Source organism: Carassius auratus, chromosome 31 (genome assembly GCF_003368295.1).
Source record: "Carassius auratus strain Wakin chromosome 31, ASM336829v1, whole genome shotgun sequence".
NCBI classification, from domain to species: domain Eukaryota; kingdom Metazoa; phylum Chordata; class Actinopteri; order Cypriniformes; family Cyprinidae; genus Carassius; species Carassius auratus.
Genome location: NC_039273.1, coordinates 9,642,870 through 9,661,532, shown reverse-complemented (window position 1 = coordinate 9,661,532; position 18,663 = coordinate 9,642,870). Strand labels below are relative to the sequence as shown.

General features: G+C 36.5%; 1 protein-coding gene across 2 annotated transcripts in view; it reads right to left on the bottom strand.

Moving 5' to 3' along the window:
* Positions 1-872: 872 nt before the first annotated feature.
* The window catches only part of LOC113050488 (carboxyl-terminal PDZ ligand of neuronal nitric oxide synthase protein-like), a 96,738-nt gene continuing 78,947 nt past the window's right edge, over positions 873-18,663 (bottom strand). Inside the window, exons 10-12 of one of the 2 annotated variants that reach the window (XM_026213478.1) lie at positions 15,066-15,215; positions 7,371-7,650; positions 873-4,911 (exon numbers count right to left, since the gene is read on the bottom strand). In XM_026213478.1, the coding sequence (XP_026069263.1) occupies positions 4,365-4,911; positions 7,371-7,650; positions 15,066-15,215 (977 nt within the window). In that variant the 3' untranslated portion in view covers positions 873-4,364. Of the gene's footprint in view, positions 4,912-7,370; positions 7,651-14,433; positions 15,216-18,663 lie in introns of those variants that run through there. The other variant, XM_026213479.1, reaches the window with a different exon arrangement.

Sequence of the window (18,663 nt, the reverse complement as noted above, 5' to 3'; positions counted from 1 at the left end):
TTAATGAGAAGGTGTGTCCAAACTTTTGGTCTGTATATATACTGTGTATACACTGTATGTATACACACACACACACACACACACACACACATACATACATATATATATATATATACACACACCTTAGATGTGTTAATTTGGCACCTGGTGCTAATTTTTTTAATTATATGACAAAGTCTATTTAACTGGCAGTATTCCTCCAATTTTCAGAGAGACTGCAGGCCGCTGTAAGGTCACTAAAACCCTGCAACAGGAAGCAGTCCAGATGAAGGCCAAAGGGATGACACTTTCAGTTGTTGCAAGAGAAGTTTTACATCGACACTGATACATTCAAGTCCCCCAGAAAGGCTGGTCATCCATGTAAGACAAAATTCCCGAAGAGACAGGATAATGCAGTGACTCTCAATGGGGAATGGGTTCAGCACTGCAGCTGGAATTGCTCATCAGTTCAGTGCTAAACAGGGTAAGGATCTGTCTCGGCATGTTTTAGAGAAGTCGGACTCTGCAGTGACCAAGCCTCTCATCAACAAAGTATCAAAATGCTAAGCTCACTTTTACGGAGGAGCATGTTTTGTGGAGAGAACTGGTCCAAAGTTCACTTTAGTGATGAGAGCAAATTTGATCTGATGGGAAACATTTTGTTCGGCATCGAACTGGGGAAAGACTGAAGTCCAAGTGTGTAAAGAAGTCAGTGAAAGGTGGAGGGGGAAGTGTCATGGTTTGGGGATGTTTTATGCAGCAGGAGTTAGACTTCTTATACAGCTATGGCAGAGTGAATGCAAACTGTTATTAGAATCGGCGCGCACACACACACACACACACACACCTAGCAGTACCAATGTAAGTCCAAAAAAATAAAATGCAAAAGAATGTAATTTGCCTGAATCAAATTTTAATTCATAATGTACTGAATCACAAATATATTTAGGTGTAATACATCAGTAACAAGTCAGAAATGTTTAGAGCGAAGTGGGCTGCTCTAACAACGATACCCATGTGACAAAACCTTTTTTTTTTCTCAGATTAAAAGCCACCTTCATGCTTTAAGTACTCGGTCTAAACAGAACATCTGGCTGGCATTGATAAATAAATAGGTTATATTTTGGGAAAAGAAACAGTAAAACAGGATATGACTGCAATAAACCCTGAGACGGTCACTGAACAGGATAGAGGGTGAAGATTCCACCCACTGCCCCAGACTCACTATGAGTATGTATTTCTAACGGCTTGCTTCTAAAGTTTGAGGCATTTGGAGTGACAGATGAAATTATTTGGAATTAAAAATGTAAGTAATTTAAAAATGTAAATGTAAAGGTGCTTTGCATGTAAGCTGAGGAAATTGGCAAAAATCATTAAAAATGTAGTTCAAAACTTGTAACTTTGCAGCTAATAAAAAGTTGTTTAAATGATTAAAGCAGCTTTAAATTCACTTGATATTGTGGTGATCAGAAAATTTTATTAAATGTCCATGTGCATGAATATAAGAAATATTTCTAGAGTTGAACATGGTTGGCGGGGTGGACTGAAATATACAGTTTTGTCTGGATTTGGGGTGACGTGACGGTAACCTCATGGTTATGAATCAGTTCTGGTAAACCAAAATTTGCAGGTTCAACCTCATGTACTTCACTGTCGTCTTGTCATAAAGCAGACCATTTAGTGGTGCAGACCCTGTAAATTATTTTCTATAAACTGCCTCGAATAAAAAAGAAGTTGCATAAGATCCATCTACTGAAAATAAAGGCACCCAGACCCAAACTGTGTCATAAATAGTTACCATAATGGGAAATCACTTTAATATTCCCAGCCTCTTGAAATACAATTCAGTGCACTCTTAAAACCTTCATATACATGCCTTTTTCCTTCAACATTCTTTTTTCTTCATTCAAACAAACTATGACTGATGGGACTACTATGAAATTAAAATGCATGAATCATCACACAGAACAATTTTAAATAACATTCCTGTAATGCTACCAGAATAGTTCACACCAAAATGAAAATGTCCATCCAAGATGATTAGATTAGTTTGTTTCTTTATTGGAACAGATTTGATCACTTGCTCACCAATGGATCCTCTGCAGTGAATGGGTGCCATCAGAATGATAAAAAAACATCACAATACGACTCCAGTCAATCAGTTAACATTTTGAAGTGAAAAGCTGTTTATTTGTATGAAACAAATCTATCAAGATGTTTTTAACTTCAAACCGCTGCTTCCGGCTAAAAATACCCAGAATTCTGCCTTTCCATAATGTTACTTTCTCCTGTCTGGTCTGAATCAGGGGAGAAATATGCACAGATCTATCAACGTTTACAAGCAAAAACTGCCCAAACCATTTCTAAACAAGTATTGAGATGTTTTTAATCAGCTCTTTGGACTCTTCTGACAGCACCCATTTCTCAAACCTGTTCTTATGAAGTAAACTCATTTACATCTTGGATGGCCTGAGGGCGAGCGGAATTTCAGCTCATTTACATTTCTGGGTGAACTATTCCTTTAAGTTTCCATCAATAATCTTCTAAACACTAAACAATGTCTAAAAAAAAAAAGAGAAAATGTCTAAAACAATAAGATAAATATGCTTGCTTTCCTTCATTCAGCCGTTGTTTCACCAGCACATATACACAGGTATTTCATAATCTATGCTTTCTTATCTGACGTGGTCCATCATGATTCACCATCTGCACATGTATCAGCATGAATTTGGTTTACTCTCAATTCTCGTTTTAGTGTTCACACTATTATGAGTCATTACAGATCATTGCACATATGGTTTTACAATGGTAGTGTTACCAAAAGGAAGTAATCCTATAATTGCAATACATGTATGACAACTCAAAACTTTGGTTAAGTCATCTTTCATAATGCATATCAACCATTTCATTTCAGCTTTGAGTTACAATCAACATCTCAGTATATCTATACACATATATAGGATGACAGTAAATCTCTATAAATAACGGGAGTGTAAATAGTGGCATTGTTAGTATTGGAATAGCCCGAAATCTCTGAAGATGAAGAAATAAAACCAACAGGCCTGAGAGAATGTCATGGGAGTCAGGCTGTCTACACAAACAAGAGGAAAAGAATCAAGATTAGTGTTGAGTTCTAGCATTCCAGGGACTTTCAGAACCCTTCTGCATACCTTCATGCTGACTGACATTCCTCGAGCCATCATCACCTTGACTGTTATTGCTATGCCACTGCTTACAAAGTTAGGATCCTAGACTTTCTCCATGAGACTGGGAAGGTTGATCTTGAGGTCACAGTGTCAAAAACAACACAGAAGCAGTACATACTGCTGCTGTTAGGTGCATAGCGCAGTATTGACTGACCCAAGGCCATGTGCGCTCGCTCATACTGCCACTGATCATGACATTGAGCACAAGCTCAGAGATATGGTCCGAACTTTTACAGGGTTGTAAAATCCAAATGAAACAAACAAACAAACAAACAAACAAACAAAAAAAAACATGAAATGCTGCCCACTTATGAAACTGCACAGACAGCCTTGGAGGTATAAAAATGTTAAAAATGTTGTTTTTAATGAGTATTCTTTCTAATCTTCCAGTAAAATGGTCTCAAAATCATTCAAAGACGACAAATGCAATCTTTACAAATAAAATGTACAACTATATAAATAAGACTTGCTTTCAATAATATAAATTAGTTTCTTAAAGAAGTCTCATACTTGATCATATTGGATCAAATACAGTAAAAATTGTTACGTGAAATTACAATTTAAAATGACTCTTTTCTATTCTAATATAGTTTAAAATGTCATTTATTCCTAAGATGGAATACATGACATTACTTTAGTCTTCAGTGTCACATGATCCTTCAGAAATCATTCTAATACGCTGATTCTGAATACATTGTTTCAGTATTCTTTGATTTAAAGTTCATAAGTACTGTACATCACTTATATGTCAAACAGAAATAATTTGTAACATTAGACTTGTTTATACTGAAAACAATGAATCAATCTTTCAGTGCAGTGAGACAAAATTCACTATTTTTTTAAGCTATAACGAGAACTTGTGCAGTGTTGCTTCAAGAAACTTGATCTGGAAGTTCCACTCTAACATTTGACTGGAAAACAAGTCAAGAAATACTCATTAAAAACTTCTAAGCAGTGTAGCTTTGACTTTGGTTTCTGTTAAACGATTCACATAAAATACAGTCTTTCAAAATGATTATGGTGCTACGATTAAATTTTTTTTGTATCTCTACAAAATAACTAAGTACAGTCAGTGGTACTTTTGCTATAAAGGCAAAATATGAAATGCAGAATGAATGATGGATTCAAGCCTCTCTGTTGTCATTATGGAAGCCTGGTGAATGAATGCGCTTGAGGGTCTCAAGCCTGTTCAAATGACAGCAGGTCAGGGTGGGATTCTTCGTTCTCCAAGTTAAGGGTCCCGTAATCCACTGTGCCATTCCCCAACAATTCCCCCTCAGTGACGCTGATGTGGCAGCCCCCGTTCCCTGGACATGGGGTGGAAGCCATTCTAGTTTCTGAGCTGGTGAGTTTCTTTGGGTCTGGACTGTCTTTGTGAATGAGATCTGGAACAGAGAGCAGCAGCTGTGATTGATCCACATCCATCACCACAGCTGTGGGCTTCTTGTTTAGTTCTATACTGGTCTTCTCCATCTGGCTGCTGACACAGTCACCAGGCTCTGAAGGTTTCTCAATGCCGGACTCTTCAGGGCTTGGTTCAGGCTGAAGCTCAGGTTTATCTTGGGAGATTTTTTCAGGTGAGGAGACGAAGGAGGATTCTGGGGAGGCTACCACAGGGTCAGAGGATATCATCATGTCCTGGGTGGTCTTCAAGGCCCGTGGGAGACGCTTTTTACCTGTGGGAGGTGGGGGATCTAGCCGAGGGAAGGAATCCAGGGAGATGTGACTGCGTGAGAGAAAGAAAAAGCAAAGACACAATGTGATCATGCAAGATAGAATGACCCCAATAGATTCACTTCATTTGAATAAATCTTATTAAAGGTCAGTTTTAAAGCACCGATCAAGACTACAGGGAAAGAGGAAAAAAAGTGAACAAAAGTCTTTCTTTTGAATTCAGAGGATCATTTTTGGACAGGATAAAAAGATTGTCCAAAAGACAACTTATTTCCATATTTACTTATTATCATATTTCCAATGCAGGGAAGTTGATTTGAATTTTAAACTTTGGATTGTGAAGGTTGTACGTAGTTCACTTAGGATCCTTTTGTGATTTTAATCTCCATATAAAATGTTTTATGACCTTTTTTTAAGGAAAATGTATAAAAAAATCTTAAAGCAAAATTGTGACAAATATTTTACATTTTAAATCAATAAATTAAATGTGGGAAAGCAGCAGTACTTGAATTTTTTTAAATGCTCCATATAAATAAACACTTTTTTTTTTTTAAGAAAAGGTATATTTTCATTCAGCAAGGGTGCATTTTAATTGAGCAATTAGGTCACAATTAGTATCATAAAAAAAAAAAAAAACTGATAATAACAATAATAATCATAATAATAATATATAAATCAGTATGCTATACTTATTTCTAAAGGATACAATTCAACATTTGCCATCACAGGAATAAATTTTGTTTTTGATATATTAAATATTTCACAATATTACTGTTTTTACTGTATTTTTTTAATCAAATAAATACAGCCTCCGTTAGAATAAGAGACTTTTCAAAAATATCTGTATGGAACGGATGTGTAAAATATATATGTTCATATATTTTAACATAGTAGATGCAAAGACGTGATTACCTTCTCAAGTCACAAGAAATGTTCACAGTCATTTAGTGACAATTTCTTGTAGTATATCCAATGATAACAGCACAACTCCCTCAGTAATGGCACGTATCTGTGCAATAATAACCTTACTAGACATGATAAGAAGTTGGTTTCTAGTACATGCATCATTTCATTTATCATTTTATGACAGTGGAATATGTACTTGGCCTTTTAAAGATATGAATGTTGATGAAAGCCATAAAGTCTATGGGTCTTTTTCATCCGTTTTACATCCGCCAGTTAAAACAATCGGCGCTCCTCATCAGGCCCCTCAATTTAGGTATTATTCCACAAATCATGAAGCTTGCGTAACAAGTTCACTACTTATGTTCTGTCTTTGTAGCACTAACTCCCAAGTGGTAATATCTTTCAATGATTGTCATAGCAAGTTCTACTAATTATGGATATAAAGGCATTATTTCCATTAATTTTATGAACAGGCATATTAAAAAGCTGGAAGGAATGTGTATAATAGATGTTACACAACTGGTAATATTGCAGCCAATTAAGCCAAACCCTCGACACAAGTCAAAGTTTGCCTCATGCAACACACGAACATGGACTCACACAAACAGGAACACTCCTGTATCCTAAATCCAGAAATACATTCCCTTGACGGCTGCTGATATTGAATGCAGTTGCTGTATGGCCACATTAAAAGCCTTTTTTCCCTTCTCTAAGACATGTCAGTCAAATCTTTCATGGTGCTCACATATAATAACAGAGCACAAAGACATTTCTCCTGTTTTCACATTCACTACTGAAAGAGATATGAACTGCCATAGAGAAATATGAATCCGCTGTGATAAATGGTCATTTCACATGTTTTTTAAAAATAAGTATCTCATACTCCACAAAGGCTGCATATTTGATCAAAAATACAGTAAATCAGTAATATTGTGAAATATTACAATGACAAAAAAAAAAAAGGTTTCTATTTTAATATAATGTTAAAATGTAACATATTCCAGTGATGGCAAAGCTAAATGAATATGCTGATTTGGTGTATGACTTATGTAATTTCTTTACTGTCATTGATCAATTTAATGTGTTCTTGCCAAATAAAAGTATACAATTTTCTTTAAAAATAGGTTAAAAAAGTAGTGTATCATGGTTTTCACCAAAGTATGAAGCAGCACAACTTTTTTTGAAAATAAGAATAAGAAATTTTTCTGAATGTCTCAGAAAACGGGAGCTGCTGAAAATTCAGCTTCGCCATCACAGGAATAAAATACATCAAAATAAACTCTTTTAAATTGTAATATTATTTTACAATATTAAATGTTTTGCTTTGGATGGAACACATTTATTCAGCATTACTGGATGCAAGTGAACTGGAACCAGATCAAAAATCACCCCACGTTTAGAGGAATATTGTTTATTTGACATTTATTAGACAGGACAGTGAAGTGATCGGATTGGGACATGACACAGTCCAACCCTGAATCTGTCTCTGTAGAAACACGCTGGGTCTTAAATGTCAAGAGCAAGTAGCAAAGCTGACAACTTCCTAGCACTTTTATTCCAAGCGTGAATGGAATATAATGACCGTATTGAGGTTTGCATCTTTACCTGCTTCCTGCTGTGCTATGGCCCATCTCAGTCATGCTGGACCACATTGGCTCCACGTTCTTATTCACCTCCGTGACTCCGATGTCTCCGGGGCTGCTGGGATCTTTTCGGCGGAGCAGGTCATTTACCTTTGCTCCCATGGCTTTGCCCAAGTTCAGGGCATTTTTCAGGGATCCTGTCTTGGATCCTCCCAGGGCGGAGGTGTCTGAGGAGGCTGCTGGACGAGAGTTCAGCTTCGGCTGTTCCACAGTGTTGAAGTTCTCAAACATGCTTTGGTCCACTACGGAACAAAATAATAAAAAGGTTTTTCAGACAAAGTGATTCATACCACATTAACATTTAAAGGTGAGCTGTGACTTCAGAAGCTTAAATGCATGTTTAAAACAGTGTAACACTGCAGAACATTTTACATTCAACCAATTTGTTCAACATAAACGTAATACTGACATCTGACTTTAACGCTGTTCTAAAATTCAGATGATGGCAAAAAAGCACAATATCCAGTATAACCTGACATATACTGTATATCAATCAATAGATACCATTTAAAAAAGTACAGATATCATGCATCCCTAATTTTATGCAGTATTAAGCATTTTATACATCAAGTGTTGACAAGTTCATGCAAAAAAACAACACACAATGACATCAACATAGGCAGGAAAAAAAAAAGCATTTGGCAAGTCAAAAGAAGTCATGTTTCTTACCTCAGAACCATTATTTCATGGTTAGCATTTGAATGACAAAGAGAGCATAATTTATTGTTCGTATCTAACAAAACATAATGCATGGAAATAGAAAAAAAAAAAAACCTATTACCTTTTAAAAGATGACTAAAGAGAGGGAGACCAACAGTGATAAAGCTGGTAAGATCTGCAATTTGCCAACAAAAGTGGCTCGACAAAGTGTTCTATTTCAACTTCAGCTTCAATTTAGGCCATTCGAAGCTGTTTCCAGTAAAAGCTGTATATTAGTCTGGCTATAATCAAATGTGATTTTAAGAAACTCTTGAAGGGATTTGATGTGGCATAGTTATTTCCAGCTTGTTAAACTCAAACCCTTTCAACACATGCTCATGGAGGAGTAAGAATTCTCATTAGCCGGTGACAGTCTCGCACCGACGGCAAACCTGGGCCACATAGGAGACTAGAGAGGCTTTTCCACACAAATACTTGACAAAGAGAAGTTATTTTGATGCTGACAATGCCTTGGTTCTGTAGGCAAGGCAAACAGATGAATGACGGAAATCTGTGCTGAAAGCAGCATGCTGTTGTCATGGTAATCAGGGGGAAAAATAGAAAAAATAATAAATAATAAAAAAAAACACTGTGTAACAAGAACTGCTTAAATCATTGACAGCACTGATCTTCAAAACGTACATCATCTGACTGAATTAATTCTGCAAAAGCTACAATGCGTGCTGGAGAGAAAAGAGCAGGAGAAAAGTAGTGTGGTTTCATGGGATTGTCTGCGGTAGCACACCACTACGGCCATCTGACATCTGAAAGAGATAACTGCTGCCCAAACCACTAAGCACTTCACTGGCTGACACGTTACTTCATCTGCTAAAGCTACAATACCCAGACTAATCCTATTATGTTGGAGTATCAGCCTCAGACGGGCCACCCACGGCCCTCCCACAAAACTAAAAAAAAACCACTCAATTAGGTTGTCTGACTGCAAAACGTCATCAGCAAAATCAAGTTTAAAAAGTATTTTAGTACAGTCCATTTCAGATTGATCTGTCCTGAAAATGAAAAATAAATGAATAAATAAGCAATCCATTGTTGGTCGGGTTACATGTTATTCAGCTAGTCCTGTCTAAGTGGGTAGTTTCTGGTTTAAACACGTAGAAACTGAACCCGGTTTTATGCTGAAAATCATAAGTATGGTTCTGAGAGACTAGATTTTGAGTGAGGAAGAGAGAAAGTAGTAAGATGTATAGCAAATTGTCAGCTTCCAGTCCTGAGCGTGACACAGTGATCATTGGTTTTGATCCTTCTCCACAGGGCTGGACATTATCGTGTAGCTCGAGGCTGCAGTGTAAAATATCTCACTGAGGCTCCATCACAGCAGCTAATGTTAGGAGGGTATCTGACACACTGCTATTCTGGGCTGGTTTATGAGCTCCTGGTGTGTCCCAGCGGGAAACCTCTGGAGCAAACGCTGTCCAGCACACGACAGGGTTGCCACTTTTTGACCAGTGAATTTCCATATTTCAATAAAAAAAAAATTTATATATAAAAAACAAAACAAAAAAACACAGCACGAACTTGAACAATTTTAAACTGATAATATAATTCTAGAAATTATAATAAAATACTTTTTTTTATATATTGGAAAAGCACATTCTATTGGATGTGATATTGATATATTTTTATTCTAATTTTTAACATTTTATAAATAATTATAATACAATTATAATTACAATAAAATAATACAAATGTTAAAAGGTTTTGTAAAAGACATTTCCTATTCGGGACATTGATGATATTTTTAAAGGAAATATAGGCCTACTATAATATAAATACATACTATACCTTTTATTTAAAATATATTAAAAAGCTATTTCATAAAATATATTATCAAGTATATTTGATTATAATATACTTTCTACATTTCTAAATTATTGTAATTACAGTAAAATGCTATTCATTTTTGAAGTCTCAGAGACATATATATAAAACATAAAATTAATCTCTCATCTCTTTCTTATTTCATCTCTCAAGACTCCTCTATTTATAACCCAAACAAAAATAATCACAATGAAAAGTGACCAGATTTTATATTTCATGATGCACTACATTCAGTACAGAATTAAAAATGAACTGATCAAAAACATTTTTTTTTAAAAATGTATTTACGCCCCAAGGCAAAACAATAAAAAAAATAAATAAAAATAAACTACTATCTTCTAGCATGAATCTTTAAATACAAGGGCTTGGGGATGGGAGAAAGGGTTAGCCCTGAATAACACATTAATAGAGGGTCAAGGTGGAGAAACCCGAAATGCAATTGCACCATCTGACTCCCTTTTATTAACTCAATCATTAACAAAAATGAGCTGAAGCAACCCAGCAAGCCCAGCATAAAAACATCAGTCTCAGGACTTCTACATGAAAAGGGCAGAGAACTTCACAACTAAACTGCACTGTTAGACGTATCTTTGTTGAACTGCACCGCTGGCTGACTAGTTTTCTTGGTACTGAAGATATACAGTAAAACATGGTAGAAAGATAAAAATCCCCAAAAGAGCAACAAAAATAACACCACCATGGATTGTATGAAAGTGTTCCTGGTCAATAGCTATTTTATGTTAAGCAGCGTGCTGGAAGCTACACCAGCACTCAAAAAAAATGGATTTTTGAAAGATGATAAATCTCAGACTATATCAGAACAGTGTTACAATTAAGGCGAGACCAAAAAGCAGCACTGAACACATAAAAAATTGATGTGGAGATGTTATCATGGCGATATTCTGCTACTGAAGAGACAAAAAAAAAAAAACAGTGAACATAACAGGAGACAATACCCCCATTTCATTCAGCTTTAAATCTCAGATCAATAATTAATCAAAGGTTCTGCCACGTCAGTGTCAAGCAGTAACATGCATGCAGTGCAGCTCTCTGCAAGTTTACCACTGATGAAATAAACAGATCTGTAGCAAGTAGACAGGGATGCCAGATAATGACCGCTTTTATACCTGATCGACAGTCATGTGTCGTTGTAGAAATCATTAGAACCTGATTATACTTACTGTGCGCAATGCCACATTCTGTGAAATATAGCTAATTAATTTAGTTCTTCTAAAGGCAGCTTTTAATTTCATGGTGCGTCACCCTTGTGGGGCATAAAGGAGTTCAAATCAATTGAATTGTACTTTGAACATGAAGGATTTTTTTTTCCGGTCAAGTCCGGATATCAGCTTCTAGTTCAGAGGCACCTGAGTTTCCAACAGCTTCTCTCAGAAGTGGCAGCCATACTAAAATGAGATGTGATAGTGTTATGCGATTTGGATTATGCCACAGGGAGAAGGATCAATCCGGCAGCCGCTCGTTTCCCTGAGTGAGGAAAGATGAGACAGGGACGCTCCAGAATATCCTTTATATTACACAGCGATTCAGATGGTGTTCTCTGCACTTGATGGTTTTGTGAGCTCGATAGTTTTAGTGGTTATTCTTGGAATCGCATAACTACTGAACCACAGTTTAAGTAGGAAAGTCAATCAAGTGCGTTCACGATGGATTTGTGTGTAACTTAACTAGTGTAAACTTAGAGAAGGCTGCTGAAGTAAAGCAAGTTTGTGTAGCCATTTTTAAAAGCTAGTTCAGCTAACTCCTTGATCCAGTAGTTCAACATTCAGTGAGAATGACTCTCACACTTAATGAACACATTCACACAGTGACACCGCAGTGCTCTTAAAAATGACAAAACTCATGAAATGAGTCATATACTTTGAAAACCTGCAGTAACCTACAGAAGGAGAAATTGGTGGTTTATCATTTGTGACACCAAAGGCTGTTTTGTTTGGAATAATTATTGAAAATAATTATAAAAAAGGTAACACTTTATTTTAAGCTGTCCTCGTTACATGTTACATGCTATTACTAGTGGTGGGCAATACTGCAAAATTTGGTATCGATCCGATACCAAATACATATAGGGTCAGTATTGCCGATACCGATACGATACTTTTTACTTAAAAAATAAAATAAAACAAATTTGTGTAGGGGAGAGCAGTAGGTCTGTCATTATTTCTGAGGTGAATGAATGATCAATTATTTAGGCAATATTTTTTTTATTAATGTATTGAAGTCCACAAAATTATTAGTTATTAGGCACTGTAGATTGACTTCTTTACAGCCTTTAAAAAATATAATAATAATAAAGAATAACAAAAATCTCTCCCTTATGAAATAAAGTGCACACAATTATTACTGAAGAACAATAAACCTGTCAAATACCATTCCCTGAGCCCCCCTTCTGGACTTCAATGTGCTATCAGCTTCGCTCACTCTGTTCGCTGATCCTCGGCGCGTTGTGTCAGTGAGTCACGTGACGACACAACAACGAATCACAGCAGAGCACCAGGAGGGGGAGGAGTAGCAAAGTGGGCCAGGATGTGAAAGCAGCATTTGCTCAGGATTGTAGACGAGAAGACAGGAGCAAAGTATAATGAACGTAGATGAGATATATTTAAATTAAAATATCGATTCAATTACAATTGTATCGATCCGATACCAATACCAGTGTTGGCATCGATAATATCGATATTTAGATCGATCCGCCCACCCTTAGCTATTACAACAACAATTAAATGCAAGTAACACAAAGCCAAACCCTAATCCTAAACCTAACCATATTCATATTACTCATTACTTAAATGCATAATTACACTGTAACAAGGACACCTTAAAATAACGTGAAAAAAAAAAAAAAAAAAAACAGTGGCCAGAATTCAAGTACAAAGTCAATGATGACAAAATTAATTTTAAATAATTAGCTTTGCTTCCCCAGGCATTATTATCATATAAAAACATGGTTTAGTAGAATATGCTTGTGTTAAAGTGTTTTTACTGGCTTTGATGCAGTTGTTATGCAGTTGCTAAGGCAGGTCTATGCAGGTCTAAAAATAAAAGATTACTACAACGGTTAGGAAGATGAAGACTATAACCGAACTATGCACGAAACTTGAATTATGCTTGATATTACTGGAGCCATGATATGACTTCAATTTAATTCTATGGATTTTCTTTTACCCATTTTATCCTTAACCTTGCAAAAATCATGTGACTGGTGAGAGAAGGAACAGGCACCTCTCCTCAAAAAGCTGCATGATTTGAGGTATCAAGCCTGTAATAAAAACTGAAATCAAAATAGTAGCAGCATGTGCCTCAGCAAACAGCACTAATACAAACATACTGTGTCCTTAAAGGAGAAGAAGTCTGGTCTTGTGTTCAGACAATGACATGTTTCCCTGTGGAGGATTTCGACCACAGCTCACAGCTTGGTCTTGGCCTCCAGACCTGCTGCAAGCCAACACGACTGGTCACGAATCCCTCATTAGAGACGCGGCGAAGAATCTGTGGGAAGATTTTTTACAAGCCCTAAGGAGATTTAAAGAAGGTAAATTCTTACATTTCGAAAGAAATCAAGATACTAGTGCATAAATGAAGGAAAACAAAGACGTTTAAGACTAAACCAACAACAGAAAGTGCTTATGATGTCCTCTATGTGTGGGAAGACTTGCTTTCCACTCTATTATTACCAGTCTAATTGTGTGCATGTGTCTGCCTCTAAATGGCACTGGAAGAGAAACAGAGGAAGCGATAGGAAAACTGGAAAATATAAACAGAGAGGTTAAAGAGTCAGAGTAGTTTATCAGAGAGATACAGTTTGACACCCAGATATCACTTTTTTTGAAAGCACAGAAAAAAATAAAAATAAATGCAAGAACGCAAAATGTGTACAAAAGTAAATATGTGAAGCAGTCGGACACGACAAGCTCTTGTATGAAAATAATGAATAAGGGATGTGAGTTGAGAAAACTCTGACACTCTAATTGGGGCTCCTGATGGTTAAGATCTGACCGGTTTAGACGCATCGCTACCCTTAGGGTATAATTAGCTTAGCGTCTCAGTCCACAGTCATTCAATTAAGAATCTGTTCTGTCATGCATGCTTAAACAGATGCAGCTGGGTCATTGTCTTCATTCTGAGCACTTCTGCTGAGAGGTGATCTAAGTAGCTGAGCATATCAGTACAAACATGCCTAATACCACCCAGAAACAAACTCACAACTGTAAAACTGATGTGATGTATATGTTATCACAGGCTAATGTATAAAATGTGTTCCACTTCATATAGATGTACTGTATCTCTTGCAGTTAAAAACAACCACTTGTTTGTGTATAAGCAGCAATCGCTTGAAGACTCTAAAAGAGTGTTAACACATACAGCAGTTTGCAACAACATCTATATATACATATATACACACACAGTCTCTCTCTCTCTCTCTATATATATATATATATATATATATATATACACTGTTCAGAAGTAGGGACAGCCATTATAACCAACAATGTATCCACTTTGTGACCTTTATCGATAAAACCACTGAGTTTGTGAACGTTCCATTAGAGATATAAGATTCTGACATATGATGTGTGTCCCTAAACTTTAAAATGGAGACAAGAGTATTGACTATGCTTTGGGATTGTTTGCTTTTCAATATATGACACAAAATGTGACAAACAAAATGGGTTAAAGTCACCTTGGTCTCCCAGAATTATCAGCAGTACAAACAGCAGCAGACGGTTTGACAATATTGACACTGATTGACTTGAACCCTTTAAGCAAAGCATCAAGCAGTGTTCATCTAAGTGCGCAAAATCACATTAAACAGCAATTTCGTCCTCCAAGCAGTCAGAGGGGCCGTGTTTGTTGAGCACATTGAGCAGACGCAGGGTGCTCTCGTCCTGCTGTCCCCAGCTTTCATCACTCTCGTCTGTGTTTGACTCGTACTCGGATGCGATTCCCGACTCGTGGAATTTTAGCAGCTCAAGGCTACCCAGAAGCTCGTCCCGTGATGAGGGCGAGACACCTTGGGATGGCCTGTCGGGACCCTCCTCCTGTTGGGGTGGTCCCGGAAGAAAGCGGAAACACTCAAACTTGATCAAGCACTGGTCCCTACCTATTGGACTGCCCAGGGGCAGGGATAGCTGTGTCCCATCGTTGAGTGGAGGTAGGATGGCGTCCTCTGGTCTCGGGGTGGTGGGGTCACACAGAACTGGGGGCACATTGGCACGGAAGGTGATTTCCAGGAGACTATCTTGGGATCCCACTGTTAAGAGAGAGGAAGAGATCGGGGCCTTGACAAAAGATATTTTAATGAAAGCAGATCATCAAAAATATTTTACTGAAACACAGACTCCTATGCTTGTTATTGCTGCTCCTTTATTAAGGGTGTTAAAAGGGCAAAATTACATATTTTCTAAATCACCTAGTTTGTAGCTTCCCTAAGGAATCCTGCATAAATAAGGTGCCTAATATAAACACTTGGAAGACATCAAGTGAACCCAAGGCCAGCCTCTTACACTGAAAAACAGTGCAGCTGAATGGAACCATAGTCAACAGTGAGTTACTAGCTGAGTCACTAACTATTGAAAGTATCAACCATATTCTCAGTTTTAAACATTTTTAATTAACTACTATAGGTTCTCTTATACATTTTCAGATGATTTTTTTCAAAGTATATTAGTACTGTATTGCTTCAAAGTAAGACTGGGGTTTTGACTTTCCACTCTCTTTTCTCTGTGGATGTCATCTGCTTTCCTTCATATTATATAATGCTTCACAATGTCAGTTCTGCTCCACTTTTGCCTTTTCTTCTGCTCCAGCAGGTTAATAACAGTGCTCCTACCCCTGCAACACATCCTCACTTGCCCTCTCTGAACAGATCTGATGCGTTTCAGCGGCTTTCTTTCACTCGTCCTTTCACTCAGACCCTCCTATCTGTTCCAACTCTCAATCACATACTTCACTTTGCCTTTTAACTCCTCTCCCATTATGGCACCCCACAGGGGTTAATTTCAGGCTTATTTTAAAGCACACTTTCAAATAGAGCAGCGACACCTGGAGATGTGCCATCTTTCACTTTAGCCTGCATGATGAAGAGCTCTCATCATACGTCCTGACTGTCACACTTAAGTCACCTTGTATATATATATATATATATATATATATATATATATATATATATATATATATATATATATATATATATATATATATATATATATACACAGTATTGTTCAAAATAATAGCAGTACAATGTGACTAACCAGAATAATCAAGGTTTTTAGTATATTTTTTATTGCTACGTGGCAAACAAGTTACCAGTAGGTTCAGTAGATTGTCAGAAAACAAACAAGACCCAGCATTCATGATATGCACGCTCTTAAGGCTGTGCAATTGGGCAATTAGTTGAAAGGGGTGTGTTCAAAAAAATAGCAGTGTCTACCTTTAACTGTACAAACTCAAAACTATTTTGTACAAACATTTTTTTTCTGGGATTTAGCAATCCTGTGAATCACTAAACTAATATTTAGTTGTATGACCACAGTTTTTTAAAACTGCTTGACATCTGTGTGGCATGGAGTCAACCAACTTGTGGCACCTCTCAGCTGTTATTCCACTCCATGATTCTTCAACAACATTCCACAATTCATTCACATTTCTTGGTTTTGCTTCAGAAACAGCATTTTTGATATCACCCCACAAGTTCTCAATTGGATTAAGGTCTGGAGATTGGGCTGGCCACTCCATAACATTCATTTTGTTGGTTTGGAACCAAGACTTTGCCTGTTTACTAGTGTGTTTTGGGTCATTTTCTTGTTGAAACAACCATTTCAAGGGCATGTCCTCTTCAGCATAGGGCAACATGACCTTTTCAAGTATTTTAACATATGCAAACTGATCCATGATCCCTGGTATGCGATAAATAGGCCCAACACCATAGTAGGAGAAACATGCCCATATCATGATGCTTGCACCTCCATGCTTCACTGTCTTCACTGTGTACTGTGGCTTAAATTCAGAGTTTGGGGGTCGTCTCACAAACTGCCTGTGGCCCTTCGACCCAAAAAGAACAATTTTACTCTCATCAGTCCACAAAATGTTCCTCCATTTCTCTTTAGGCCAGTTGATGTGTTCTTTGGCAAATTGTAACCTCTTATGCACATGCCTTTTTTTTAACAGAGGGACTTTGCGGGGGATTCTTGAAAATAGATTAGCTTCACACAGACGTCTTCTAACTGTCACAGTACTTACAGGTAACTCCAGACTGGCTTTGATCATCCTGGAGGTGATCATTGGCTGAGCCTTTGCCATTCTGGTTATTCTTCTATCCATTTTGATGGTTGTCTTCCGTTTTCTTCCACGTCTCTCTGGTTTTGCTCTCCATTTTAAGGCATTGGAGATCATTTTAGCTGAACAGCCTATCATTTTTTGCACCTCTTTATAGGTTTTCCCCTCTCTAATCAACTTTTTAATCAAAGTACGCTGTTCTTCTGAACAATGTCTTGAACGACCCATTTTCCTCAGCTTTCAAATGCATGTTCAACAAGTGTTGGCTTCATCCTTAAATAGGGGCCACCTGATTCACACCTGTTTCTTCACAAAATTGATGACCTCAGTGATTGAATGCCACACTGCTATTTTTTTGAACACACCCCTTTCAACTAATTCAACTAATTGCCCAATTGCACAGCCTTAAGAGCGTGCATATCATGAATGCTGGGTCTCATTTGTTTTCTGACAATCTACTGAACCTACTGGTAACTTGTTTGCCACGTAGCAATAAAAAAATATATGAAAAACCTTGATTATTCTGGTTAGTCACATTGTACTGCTATTATTTTGAACAATACTGTATATATATATATAAAAAAAAAATGTGGCTGTAAATGGCTGTCAAATCTCTTCTCACGTTCTCTTTAATGATGACACTATATTTTACTCTGAAGAGAAAGTTAGAATCTAAAACCAGCATCAATATAATACATCAATAAAATAATAACATATTACTATTATATGAAAAATACATTAACATTGGGCAGTTTATTATTATTATTATTATTATTAATAATAATAATAATAATATTTCATTCCAAATTAGGGCTGTGAATGTAAACATGCTCATTTTTTGGGATTAATTACATATAATTAAGATTTATGAGATTTAGAAACTATCCATATAAATTATAATTAGATCATTTTTGTCATGTTTTTGCACAAATAAACAAACTCTAAACATTATATACTTAATATTAGAATAACTTTAAACAAAACAATCATAATAAAATAATTTATGTTCTTAATAAAAGCAAACTCAAATAAATGTTGCAGAAATGCTCAAAGGTTTAACTGAACCACCTGTAATTAGTGTGAGTGTGAAAAGCAACCAAAATACAATACTTTTGTACTAAATGCACATCTTGAGGATGTCAGTAGATTAAAATGAAATGTGAATAATTGTATTATGACCTTTTTCTACTTAATCTAACAACACTGACTATAAATAATTTTTTGCATACCAAAAGGTATGTTTGATTTTAATGCATTAAATTGATCTTTTAACAACTAATAAAATAATAGATGTTTTAATGGATGCAGAAGATCAACAAAAGATGCTTTACTGAAACACAGACCTCCTGTGCTTGTTTTTAGGCTATTAAATAGGGCACAATTCAAATCTACATCAATACAGGTTTTTGTACATCTGAACACAG